At 50.0% G+C, this 13,531-nt stretch overlaps 1 protein-coding gene across 1 annotated transcript in view; it reads right to left on the bottom strand.

Moving 5' to 3' along the window:
* Positions 1-526: 526 nt before the first annotated feature.
* Positions 527-13,531, bottom strand: part of Slit3 (slit guidance ligand 3) — a 603,162-nt gene continuing 590,157 nt past the window's right edge. Inside the window, exons 33-36 of the mRNA XM_028858254.2 lie at positions 12,850-13,004; positions 10,405-10,690; positions 9,029-9,237; positions 527-4,960 (exon numbers count right to left, since the gene is read on the bottom strand). Coding sequence (XP_028714087.1) covers positions 4,725-4,960; positions 9,029-9,237; positions 10,405-10,690; positions 12,850-13,004 — 886 coding nt within the window. The 3' untranslated portion in view covers positions 527-4,724. The remainder of the gene's footprint in view (positions 4,961-9,028; positions 9,238-10,404; positions 10,691-12,849; positions 13,005-13,531) is intronic.

Raw genomic sequence — 13,531 nt, 5'->3', positions numbered from 1 at the left:
GGCAGGCGGTGGTGGCACCTGCGCTCCCAGAACTCAGGAGGCAGAGGCAGGAGGATCTCTGTGAGTTCAAAGTCAGCCTGGTTTACACAGCGAGTTCCAGAACAGCCAGGGCTACAAAGAGAAACCCTATCTACAAACAAACAAACAAACAAACAAAACAATGAGACACACAAATGAAAAGAACACACAGAAGGGATGAAAACAGGCCCTGGAGGGCTCATCTTCCATTTATGTGTATTCTCTATTCCGAATGTGAGAGGCTTTCCTTCACCTTAAACCTTGGCATCCAGTCTGTGGCTGAACCCTATTCAAGCCACATGTCATATAGACCCTGGAGCCTAAGCCAAATGTGTAGGCTTTAGGGATTGTATATGGGAATTCTGGATGCGTTTTCCTTACTTAATGGTCGAAGGAAATCAGTTTCTTTCAACTGATTCCACACAGATTTACCCAAACCCCATGATGTAGTACTCTGCCCTGTAGGGTATAAAAGTCAGGGGCAGAAATAAAGCACACAGTCCAGAGCAAGGCTGAGTTATGCATTCACAAGAGCACCATGGACTCCCTGTGACACATCTATTTATTTAAATGACATCAGAAGATGGCAGAATGTTGAAGCAAGAAGTGCACATTATTTATTCCATACCGAGGAAGTGGCATTGAAACACTGTTAAACTTTTTTTAAAAAACATTTTCCTTATTAGAATCCATTGAATTAGTGAAATAAGCTTTGCCAAGTGCCAATTCTGCCTTAATTGGTCCCACTGGCTCCCATCTCTGATTAGCTTTGTCCCAGGGGTTCCTATGGTGCTATTTATGTTCCCAGTTGACAATATGGGAGACTCTAAAGCTGACCATGGTGCCAGCTTCCCAGGCATCTATGAGTACCCGGGGAGATGGCTGTGGGAAGATAGAGGTCATACTTCTGTTCATGCGTTGTCTCAGGCTTTGCTCTGCCTGGATGCCCATTGTGGTATAGCAAGAGGAACTGGCCATATGGACGGACCCCTCGGAGCCCTCACTGCCTTTAGGCATGAGTCACCTGCACAACTTTGATTTGTGGTAGCTACCACTTTGCTTCTCTAATCCTTGTTTTCTGACCCACAGCGACCCCAAGGATCCCTCCAACTCTGCTACCTGGGGTCCTGTGACTCTTTGAAGGGTATCTCATCTGCTGCTAAGGGTTCCTGCTCCAAGGAGAGACAATGGGTGGCTGCTTGGCTGAGGAATGCAAGGCTGACTCAGTCCCAGTCCAGTCATTCCTGGGTTCCTGAGGATCCCCTTGGAGCCTTTCTCCTCTTTTGCTGACCCTGGGAAGTCTTCTTCCCCTCCCCCATTTAATTTTCTGAAGCCTCAGACTCCTTGCAATGAGATGGAAAAGGCAAAGTTTTCTTTAAAAAAAAAAAAAAAGGCTGTTTGGCATGTCAGTAACATCATTGATAACAGTATTAACAACATCTTACATTTTAGGGCTTTGCTCAGTACTTTACAGAGCTTTTAGGTGTAGCATTTTATTAACCATCTGGAGCCCCTGCCCTCTTTGGTGAATCCAAAAGGGATCTTCTATCTCCTGACCTTGCTTAGGGGGTAACAGAGCAGACGGACTCTTCTACATGTGTACATCCCCACACAAACATTAAACCATACTTTTCAGAGTGTGAATGGACTGACCTCTTCCTGTGCATGGAGTTTTCCTGGTCTTAGAACCTGGCTACTCTCAAGGACAAAGTTTCTAAATTTCCGTTTTAGAGAAACTTCATTTGGGGGATGATTTTTCCTGATGGTCTTGGTGATTGGCACCTTGTAAGGTCAGGTCTTTCAAAGCTGAGAAGGCTCTGAAGCCATACTTGGTGGAAACAGAACCTGGCCCTTCCCGTCCTTGGCTGACTGCAGCTGGATTCAGAGATGAACACAGGCTGAATGGAAGGGGGATGTGCCGAGGTCCTTGTGGCCAGAGAGAGAAAGCTTACAGTCCAGCATCTCCTCCCAGCGTTAGGGGGGTTGGGGATGGAATAAGGATCAGGCCCATTTGTTGGGGATGAGTTGGCTGGACGGACAGGAGGGGTGGAAGGGGACACTGGGTACATCCCAGGACACCTCTCCCAGAACTGAATTCCTGAGCTATCATGGAGACTTTGAGATTAGTATGTGCCAGCCACAAAGTGAACTACTAGGAGCCCCGAGGCCATTCTGAGGGATAAAGTCTGCTTTCCCATCCATACACGTCTCTGACTCCCCATTTTAACCTATCCTGCTACTGGCCTGATCACACCAAGTCTCTGGCTCTCTGGGGCCTAGCCATGTGGCTTGTGTGTGTGTGTGTGTGTGTGTGTGTGTGTGTGTGAGGCTGCCTTCACATGTCCCATTTCTCGTGGCCCTACAGGGTCATTCCACCTTGCTGCCACCAATGGGCTCTGGCATCTCACCAAACATTCCAGGATTTCTCCCATTTTACCATTCTTTAGGGGGTCATTTCCTGTACTGCTCAACTCCTCACATATAAATCTCAAGCAATTATTGCTTTTTGACCTTTTGGCCAAAATCAGTGTCCTACAATCAAGCAGCTGTCCATTTAATCACCATTCATGGCTCCAGACTGTAGGATCCTTAAAGGCACAGCGTGTTTCCTTCCTAAAAGAAGTAGTGTGGTATAGTGGTTAAGTGAGCAAATTCTGGATTCTGACAACCTGGGTTCAAACCTTTGCTCCTGTAACTTTTTTAGGAATCTCCTTTTAGGTAAGATCCTTGGTTTCTCCATCTCAGCTTACTCAATTGTAAAGTAGGTTAGTAATGGTTTTACATAGAGCTGTTTGAGAATTAAATGGATACATGCATATAAATAAATAAATACATGGGCCGCAACTGCAGTGACATCTGAGTGTATTGTAGTAAGCACTGCCTAAATCTAACTATGAACATTTTCAACACACCCATCATGACGTACACTCCCTGGAACACAATGCACACTCATATGCTTGTTCGAAAGTGGTTTCTCTAGCACATTCCTTCACTCTCTTTCCCAGTCTTCCACTTGCCTTGTGTTCCTCTGCTTCCTCTTTTCTCTCTCCCTTCTTTAGAGTTTTTGGCCTACCACCAGTCCTCACAGAGTAGCTGAGCTCCTCAGGGGACCCTCAGAACAGGAAGGTCCCCACACTCTCCTCGAGACTACAGCATCGGAGGCTCTTGGGAAAGGATGCATGAGCAGAGCCAGGGGGTTGGTGTGAGCAGCTGAGATGCTGGTCACGTGGGCTAAATGAGGAGGGCTGTGAGGGGTGAGTGAGGGCGGGGGAAAGATGTGGGAGATCAAAATGCCCTTCCAGAACATTCTGAAGCTGGACAACAGTGCTTGCTATTATTGTCTGAGTCCCTGTCTCTAGAAACTTCCTAGATACGAATGAGGCAGAAGGGAGACTTGAACAAAAACAGAACAAAGAGAAAAGGCAGCTGGAAAAACATCTGCTTTCTTTTTGTTGACAGGTCTTTTTGCTGCCTGTCTCCGGTGTCCACTCATTCTAGAGGGGAATCTAGTTGAGTCTGTGCTCCAGGCCAGGCACCCCCACTTATCAGATGATGGCATAAGGCAAGTGATGGAGCCTGAGAGGGGCTAAGTGTCTTCAGTTAAGAAATGGGGTTCACTGCACCAGACAAGTAGGGGTTGGATAAAGTGGGTTTCCAGATACGTGCTTGTTCTTAGCCAGTGAGAAGGTTGCTTAGAGGGCCAGATGCCAGAGGCCTGCCTGTTGGGCATCCATGAAGACATGACTCCCTGTCCTGTTCTTGCGTAGTCCTGGTGCCTGCTCTCTGGTATTGTACTCCAGTAAAACTGGCTGGAAGGAAGACTTGTAAGGGATGGCCAGTGCCTGGGGAGATGTTATAGCTCGCTCTTTCCCTGTCCCATCTCAAGAGGACATGCTTCCTGGGGAGGGGCAGGAAAAGAGCAGCTGTTTGCAAATTTGGCAGAACAGACCCAGCTTGCTCAGCAAAACCAGCGTCAACTCCCTCAAGGAGACCAGGGCTGGCCAAGAAGGCAGGCCTCCCCATGGGCTCATGCCCAGCAGGGGCCTGGGTCAGATGGTGGGCAAGGGGCAGCTCTGACTGTCACAAGGCTTTCAGGGCCCAGCAGCTTTTTGGAAGCAAGAAGCACATTGGGCTTAGACAGCCAGAACTGTGAGAAGCTTGCTACTTGCAAGGAAGAGGGAAAAAGAGGGGTAAAGACCACAGAGAAACAAAGAACATTTCCCCTTTCTCTCTCCCTTCCCCCAGCTCAGGAAATAGCTCTCAGTTTTGCTGACTCGAAAGAGCTGCATACACACAAAATTCCCTCTTCCTGCCTCAGACAGGCTATCGTTTCTCTAGTCTTACCCTTTTGTTTAAAACATTTTTTATTAGTCTTATTTTGTCTTAAAATTTTAAACAGTTGTTTATAAAAACACAACAAATACACAACACAAAACAAAACTCGGTAAAAATAACACACTATATAGTACATATACTCAGACCGTGTGATATATTTATATAATAAAAGATGAAAATAGTCACTTTCCATAATAAAAATAAGTTCTATTTTTTGTTTATTTTACAATATACTTAATATTCTCTCTTTTGCCTCTTCCTCTCCAGCTTTCTCTCCTTCATTCTGAATCTCAAAGAGGTTCCGTGTGGCTGTCCCCAGCCCGGCGAGCTGGAGTCTGAGAGGTGGTGGGTGGGGAGGTGGCAGAGGGGGCTCAGGAACATGCGCGGCAGCCACATTCCAAGTGTCTCTCCACCTCCTCCACGAACGAGGAGCCGTCCGTGCACTGGAAGACGTATTTCCGCCGCTTGCTGCGGATGGGCTGGCAGCACTGGCTCCCGCAGCCCCCACGGCACTCCATGATGGGCACCTTGGAGGCCGTGGCACAGGAGGCATAATCTTTCTGACGGCGGATGGCTTCGCGGACTATCTCCCCCAAACATGGACTCTCTGAAGAGGGGCAGAGAGGTAATGTTAGGGGCGTTGGTGGGGAAGGGGTGTGGCATGACCATTGGGTGGTGGTTCCCTGGTTGGCTGCCAGGCGACACTTGTGACCTGGAGATACACATACTTATTTACTAGTTCCTCATCTGCCTACTTACCTACCCTTCCTCCCTCCCTCCCCAAATGTGGTGTGCCTTTACTATGCCAGGCTCTACTCAAGGACAATCATGCCCCTCGGATATTCTGGCGGCAGGAGTGGTCTTGGCCTTCTCCATCCTCCAAAGGGCCGGCAACTGGTAAACAGTGGCTAGAACCTGTTACCAGACAGATGCTCAAATCCCAACATTGGAGACATCTGAATTCACTGGAGAATTTCGATTTCTGGCTTCTTTGAAACTGGGAGGTCCGTGGAGCTGAGCTTGCTTCCCCATGTTGCCATGGTGGGCAGGGTGCTCAGGGCTTTGGCGGGGCAGCGGAGCTCCAGTTGGTCCCAGGCTGGCCCTATCACTCTGAGCATTCTGTCTCCCTCGGTCTAGAGCCTGGACACCAATTCTATCAACACTGAAGTCGATCTGCTTGTAATGAGAAACCGAGGCAGACAGAAGCTGTTAAGGGGCATGTTTCTATAAGAGCACAGGGAAGTAAGTTGACCTGGTCCAGGGGCCAGGAGGCTTCTGGGGAAGTGACCAGGAGATGAGATCTGGAAAAGATGCTCATGAGGTAAAGGCCCTTCAGGATGTTTCTGGAAGTCCTAGAAACCACAGGAGAGCAGTAAAGAGGACCCCTGTGTGTGCTGGAATGTTCACCTCTGACCCTGCTCTTCGCCTCCAGCCCCTACTTCCTCCCCACACGGACAGGACATTTGGAGGAGGCGCTGGGGAAGGAGAACAGACTCTGCAGCCTCACGGTCACGGCAAATCACTTGTTATCCTGTGCCTCAGTTTCCCTGCCTGGAAAATCATGACACATATACCCATTCTCCTCAGTGATCCACACCCTTTTGTGAGCAGCAGAGGCGACTGAAGAAGAAAACGCATCAGAGCTTTTTAAAGGGTTTTGTATTTGAATGTGATGCACAGGCGCTGAATTCACCTGCAAAAATCCTTTAAAATTTAAAAGGATTCGGAAAGAGTAGAGTGATGATGGGTGTGTGGGTGTGCATGTGTGTGTCATGTAGGGGCACACGCATGGCAACATTAACAGTTGGGATGAAGGGAACAGGAGAGGTGCTTATGCCACCCTGACATGGCTGAGTCTAAATTTACTTCAGATTTAAAACATGAACAGGCTGAGTTAACGGCGTTTCATGCAGACGGGAAATCTAAGAGTCCCCGAGTGACAAGGTGCGGCCTGGAAGTGGAAGAAAAGCCCCCAAGGGACAGTGCCAAGCAAGGGCTCTCGCTTCTGTGTTCGTCAGGGACCTTGACTCCTCGCTGTTTGCCCACTCCCCGCCTCCTCCCCTTCCTCTCCCCCTCTTCGCTCTCCCATGCATCTCTCTGTCCGGGTGTGAGGGCATTGCTGGTTTTGGAGAATGAGTTGGAGCTCTCCAGTTTCCTGAACTGGTTTGGGAGGATTTGTATCACGCTTCTTTAAATGTACGGTAGAAAGCATTAGTGAACTCATGAGGTCCTGGAATTTGGACTGAAGACTTTCCCCCTTCCTTCCACTCCCTCTCTCACCCCTTTCCCTTCCCCCCCTCTGTCTGTCTCTGTCTGTCTCTGTCTCTGTCTATCTCTCCCTCAGCACGGTCTCACACAGCTCAGGCTGGTCTCTGGATGAGCTTGGATTTCTGGTCCCCTTCCTCTCAAGTTTAGGACTTACAGGACTTAAGCACCCTTTCATTTAATAATGGAAGATTTTTTAAAGATAAAAATCTTTTATTTATGAATATGTGTGTTTACGCCATGTGTATGCTTGCCCGCAGAGGCCATAAGTGGCCATCAGATTTCCTGTAGCTGGAGTTACAGGTAGTTTTGAGCCTCAGGTGGATGTGGGTGCGAGGAATCACACTTGGGTCCTCTGGAAGAGCAGGAAGTGCTCTTAACTGCTCAGCCATCTCTCCAGTCCTGACGACAAAAGGCTTATTACTGATTCAGTTTCTTGTAATGTCTCTTTTGCCATCTCGGATTTTGAATCCTCTCTCTGCCTTTCGTAGCCTACCTAAAGATTTGTCCATTTTGTTGATCTTTTAGAGACCCAACTGCTGATCACGCTCAGCTTCCTGTTGGTCCCCGGTGGGCATGGTGTGGCATGGGCTATGACTAGTCTGCTGGGTCAGGGCTCAAGGAGCTGGTGGAGCTGCAGCCGTCCAAGTGAGCATGGTGGAGTGCTGGTGAAGCCTGGGCATGGGCACGTGTGGCATCTGCTGCCCCTGGAGGGGACACACTGCAGCAGCAGCAGCAGCTCTGGGGGGCTTGCACTAGAAGCTTGGGTCACGGCAGGGTGAAGGTCAGGGTACGGGCCCCTCTGAAGCAGTACAGCCATGTAAACTCTAGACAGTTCGTCAACTGGGCTCCTAGCCAGAGAGGATGCAGGACCATCCAGCAGCCAATATTATAGACGTCAGCCCAGGTTTCTGTGGTGTGCCAAGAGCCTACTGCCTACCTCTGCCTACAAAGAGAAACTCTCTCTTAGCTCTGAGTCAGTGCCAATCAAGGAGATGGGGTAGCAGGAGGGTGCTCCCCTCCCTCTGCATGCTGCCATCTTGGGGTTCTGTAGCCCACAGGGCCTCCTCACCCTTGCTGTACTCAAGCATTCTCCATTAGATAGTATAGTAAAAACGTTGCTGTTTCTTGTTGGGCCATTTTGCTTGTGCTGGCCACTCTAGGTGGCTTGTTAGCCTCTTCAGGAATGTCACTCAAGAATCTTTTTTTTTTTTTTTTTTTTTGAGACAGGGTTTCTCTGTGTAGCTTTGGTGCCTGTCCTGGATCTCACTCTATAGACCAGGCTGGCCTCAAACTCACAGAGATCCTCCTGGCTCTGCCTCCCAAGTGCTGGGATTAAAGGAGGAGTGTGCCACCGTTGCCCGGCTGTCACTCAAGAATCTTAATGTTGAATTCTCATCCACCATAATATTACTTAGTATTTACAATAAACCAGTGCAGTTATTTTGGATGGGGAATTACGACCCAGAGAGAACTGTCTTGCTCAAGGACACACAGATTTTTCTGTTCATGACAACAGTGTTGCTTCTGACTTTTTTTTTTTTTTTTTTTTTTTTTTTTGGTTTTTCGAGACAGGGTTTCTCTGTGTAGTTTTGCGCCTTTCCTGGAGCTCACTTGGTAGCCCAGGCTGGCCTCGAACTCACAGAGATCCGCCTGGCTCTGCCTCCCGAGTGCTGGGATTAAAGGCGTGCGCCACCAACGCCCGGCTGCTTCTGACTTTTAAGAGTACTAACTTGGGGCCATAAAGATGGTTCAGCAGTTCAGAGTGCTTACAGCTCTTCTAGAGGACCTGAGAACTTGAGTTCCGTTCCTAGCACCCCGATAGCTCATAACCACCTGTAACTCCAGTTCCAGGGGATCTGATGCCCTCTTCTGGCCTCTATGGGCAATGCACTCACATGGCATACATTCATATTCTCTCTCTCTCTCTCTCTCTCTCTCTCTCTCTCTCTCTCTCTCTCTCTCTCTCTCACACACACACACACACACACACACACAGAGGAAAAAATAATAAAAAAAACTTAAAAAAATCCCAACCTAGATTTTTCACAAAGTTAGGTCATACATTTCAGCTCCCCAACTCTTAGTATATTCCTAGGTACCACATACTCTACATGGCATATGTTCTTCTGAGAAACCCTGCAAGGTAGCATGACAGCCAGCCAGTGTCCATAACGACACCATCACCTGCTACATCCTCTATGTAGTAGCCTTCTTTAGTGATGTACCTTAGCAAGGCAAGTGATATAATGGTCTGGAAATGGCGGTACAAGTTACTTCTCTGGCTAGGTCACTTAAGACACCATGCATGGCTCCCTCCTTGCTATCAGATGGTTCGCTCAGGGGAAAATCAGCGGCTTTGACCCATTTCTTTCATAGGCCCTCCATCCCACAAGGACAGTAGACTCACCTTGCTCACAGTGATTGCCACTGAAGCCAGGCTGGCACAGGCAGTAGGGCTCCCCTTGATCTGAGATGTGGCATTGCCCGTGGTGGCACTTGAAGGCTGAGCAGGCACTGGCAGAGTCATTCTTGTGGTCACACAAGGCTCCTCCATAGCCCTCTGCACACTTGCACATGTATGTGCTGCCCATCGCCACACATTTCCCATGGCTGCAGCTAGGGGCAGAGGGGAGAGGAGACCAGAGTTAGTGTTGCCAGCGGCTTCCTCTGTCCTTCCAGGCCGAGGACCCAGAGCTCCAGGACCTTGTGTTGGGTATGGTCCTCCTTCTAATCATCTAAGCACCTCACACCAACCCCACATAGCCGGAAGCCCAGCGAATATCCACTGCCAGCTCTGACCAGATGGAGGCCAGTCTCCTGGCTGTTTCCTATCAAGACATCAGTCTTCAGTGTCAATCCACAGCCCAACAGACTTGAAGCTTTCTGTCAACACTAAAAATAATTATTGTGTTTTTTTTTAAAACAGGGTCTCATTGTGCAGCTTGGGTTGGTCTGGAACTCACTCTGTAGCCCAGGCTGGCCTCGAACTCACAGAGATCCACCTGCCTCTGCCTCCCGAGTGCTGGGATTAAAGGCATGCGCCACCACTGCCTGGCTCGCTCCTTCCTTCTTCTTCTTCTTTTTTTTTAAAAACATTTTTGTTAATTTTTTTTAAAGATTTATTTTATTTATTACGTATACAGAAGAGGGTGCCAGATCTCACTACAGATGGTTGTGAGCCACCATGTGGTTGCTGGGAATTGAACTCAGGACCTCTGGAAGAGCAGTCAGTGCTCTTAACTCTGAGCCATCTCTCCAGCCCTCGCTCCTTCCTTCTTGATCAAGACTATTATTTCCCTACTTGTTCAGCCAGCCAGATTACCACTCTTGAGTCTAGTATTCTATCTTGCCAATCACAGTTTCTAGGAATACTGGCTCTCTTGCATCAAGTATAAGGCCCTGCACACAGTAGGCCCTCAATAAACCTGTGTTGAATGAAAAATGAATGACTGAACCATTAAATGTGATTCAGATGTGCACTGCTATGTAGACACTGGAATTCCTCTCTCAAGAGAGGCTCTTCTGGCCACACAGAGGCAGTGCCAAATCCTACAGTGGCTTCACAGGTCCTAAGGGCTGCCTGGCAGAGAAAGCCCCCCTCACGCTAATGCTTTCAATCCAGGCCTGCTGCTTGGATGAAGGAGCCTCCCTGCTTGTGGCATTTCAAGCAGGGTGCTACCCACAGTAGGCCCACAATTCCCCCAGCATCCATCAGTGCCCATTCCTTAGATGTGGAGCAGGGCAACTTGTAAACTCAGAGCCTAGTGCTCTTAGGACACTCACCTGTGACCAAGGCAGGGGTCACGGGCTTCCTGATCACACAGTGGACCGGTCCATCCTGGGTGGCACTCACACACGACATTGTCCTTCTCCACAGCGCGGCACAGGCCATGCCGGCACACAGTGCAGGACTTGCAGCCAGGAGAGACCCCCAGGGACTGAGGTGGGAGGGCCTTGAAATCCTGCAGTTCGTTGTTGATGCGTACCTCGTGGATACAGCCATGGAAGCCGCCCAGTGGCCTGTCTGCACCCTGGCGTAAGGCTGAGAGGCCCGTGGAGGTGGGGATGCCTGTGGGAGGAAACCAGGACAGCCTGAAGATACTCCCTTGCCCTACCCCTCACCCCCTTAGCCTTGAAAGTGAGAACACACACAGCACATGCTTACAGTTGCCATTCAGAGCTCTGGGCCTCTGCTGTTCAAACTGAGCTAACGGGTCAGAGACCAGGTCTTATCCTCACAGGGAAGAGTAGGTGCTCTAGTGCTGTTAAAACTCAACTAACCAGTATTTAACTTCAGAAAAAAAAAAATTCTACAGAAGTCTGTATTTTGCACTTTCAAAGGAGAAATGAGAGGACCAGTCATCTACTGCCACACAGTCCCATCGGCTTAACCGAGGCCACCTGCTGTGGGATGTCCTGTATGCTGTAAATATATGTTGCTATGATTGATTGATAAATAAAACACCGATTGGCCAGTAGCCAGGCAGGAAGTATAGGCAGGACTAGCAGAGAGGAGAATTGGGGGAACAGGAAGGCGGAGTGAGGGAGTCGCTGCCAGCTGCCACGATGAGGAGCAGGATGTAAAGTACCGGTAAGCCACAAGCCATGTGGCAAGGTATAGATGACTAGAAATGGGTTAATTTAAGATAGAAGAACTAGATAGCAAGAAGCCTGCCACAGCCATACAGTTTGTAAGCAGTATCAGTCTCTGTGTGTTTACTTGGTTGGGTCTGAGCGGCTGCAGGCCTGGCGGGTGAGAGAGACTTGTCCTGACCGTGGGCCAGGCAGGACTGGAGAAAACTCCAGCTACACCCACCCTTCCGTATGGCCTGGGTGGAGGAACACCAGACCACTCTGCTGTCCCACCAGGTTGAGGTGCCCTCGCTCTAGTTCCCGTTTAAAAACCCGCAGTAAAGGAGCTGCATTCTCGGAGAGAAGATGTGGTTGGGGGAGCAGCCTGCATCAGTGAAAGTCTGGGGTTCAAGGTTTCCAGGCTATTTGCTATCCTTTGTGCTGTGCTGACGTCTCTCTCGGGGCCTTCAGCAGACTACCGGTGAAGGCCTGACTTTGTTTTCAGTGACATCTGGTCTGTGATTTCTCTCTTCTCTTACTGTTGGGCCCATGGCTTAACCGCTGTGAACGCTTAGCATACACACAGCCCCGGGTTCGATCCCCAGCACTGCACACACTGGGCATGGCGGCACTTCCTGCCATCCCAGCACTCAGTAGGTAGAGGCAGGAGTATTAGAAGTTCAAGGTTATCCTTGGCTACAGATGAAGTCTGAGGCGAGCCTGGGCTACATGAGACCCTGTCTCAAGAATAAAATAAAACAAAGCTCTTACTCTCCTCCTTCCATGCTAATTCCTATCCAGACCCCATGTTGGCTGCCCAGGTTTGTTGTGGCCACAGCGGAGCAGGTGCAGGGGAGGGAAGCGACACTCTTCCTTGTGGAGAATCTGTGTCCTGAGGTGAGTCTGGACCAGGAGCACTCTGTGTCCCCTGCATCTGGGTGGCCTGTTCTAAGTGCAAGTTCCTGGGTGTGTGCCAGCCCTCGGCAGGGGACACCTGGGCTGAAACCTTAGGAGTCTGCATTTGAACAAACTGCTTTGGTGGCTGTGTGAACATATGCATCTCTGGGGGGTACAACCCAGGGTGTCACTTGCTCGCACTAGGGAAGCACTCTATCACTGAGTCCCAATCCGAACCCTCTGCTCTGACGTTAGTTTTTCTTTTCTACATATATAATTCTTCAAGACCCACCAGCCTAGGGGCTTCATTTCTGGTCTAGGCGGCTGGTGGTGGTTCGCCATTTTGGCCTTTGTACAATCTTGACCTCAGTGTGGTGCTTCTTGTCATGTCCAAGAGGTAATAGGGCAGAGGGTACTGCCCCGAAGCTGGCAAACTGCAGCAGAGCCTGGGCACCCTTCCATCTGATCCTCCTTAGCTCTCCTCCCCTCCCTGCACACCTGCTATTCCCACAGAGGCCCACCCTTTTTCCTTTATAGACATTTGTCCAGAGTCTGTTCCCCATGGCTGGGCTAGTGCCTGGCCACCTTTTCAGCAACCGGTTTTGTAATCGTCTCCTCCAGGAAGTCTCCCCTGACTGACTTGGGCAGCGGGTGCCAAGAAGACATCAGGGAGACCCCTGGCATCAGGTCTGGGTGTCAGTGCAGAAGCAGAAAGCCAGAAAGGTGGAAGGGGTGGGGTAATGATGGGGGGGGTGTTACCTCCAAGATAGAGGGGGCTGTTGATGCCCACTGCCGGCTGCTTCTGGAGCTTCCCCAGGCTCTTGGGAGCTCCTTTGTCTACCACCAGGTTCAAGGTCTGGTTTAGCATCACCAGCTCCACACTGTGAAACTGACCATCGTTCACCGTCTCCACACTGGACAGGAGAGAAAGGGAGAGCCAGAGGTCAAGCGCGTTCCACGGCCAGGCACGGGGCTGCAGTGTGGATGACTCCTGCACTCTGCTTCAGCTTCCATTTGGAAATGACCGCGAATTACAGAAGTTACAAAAATAAAAACAGAAAATACCTTTCTGCCCAGGCTCCCGATTACTTCCATCTGGCCCCCACCGCCACGCTTTTTTCTGAGCGATGTGAGGGTAAGATATATGCATGTCATGACCCTTGACCTCTGGCTCCCTCAGGTGTGTCTCCTGAGGACAGAGCTGCTTTGTCACACACGCAGTGTCCTGTGTGAGCAGTTAACGTCCACGCCCACTCTCTCTGTGTTCAGATGTGCAGTGGCCCCAACGACGGTCCTTGTAGCGGTTTCCGCTCCCCCCACCCAGCCAGCCTAATGGCACAGCAGAGGCCTGCTGCTCAGTGCCTGCCCTGGTCTTTTCACAGAGTGGGCAAGCCACCCCTAGCCTGCCATCTCAGGTTGGCTCTACCCGCACACCACCTGG

The sequence above is a fragment of the Peromyscus leucopus genome, chromosome 8b, assembly GCF_004664715.2.
Source record: "Peromyscus leucopus breed LL Stock chromosome 8b, UCI_PerLeu_2.1, whole genome shotgun sequence".
Classification (NCBI taxonomy): Eukaryota; Metazoa; Chordata; class Mammalia; order Rodentia; family Cricetidae; genus Peromyscus; species Peromyscus leucopus.
Note: the sequence above shows the minus strand (reverse complement) of the source record. Positions and strands in the feature narration are given on the sequence as shown.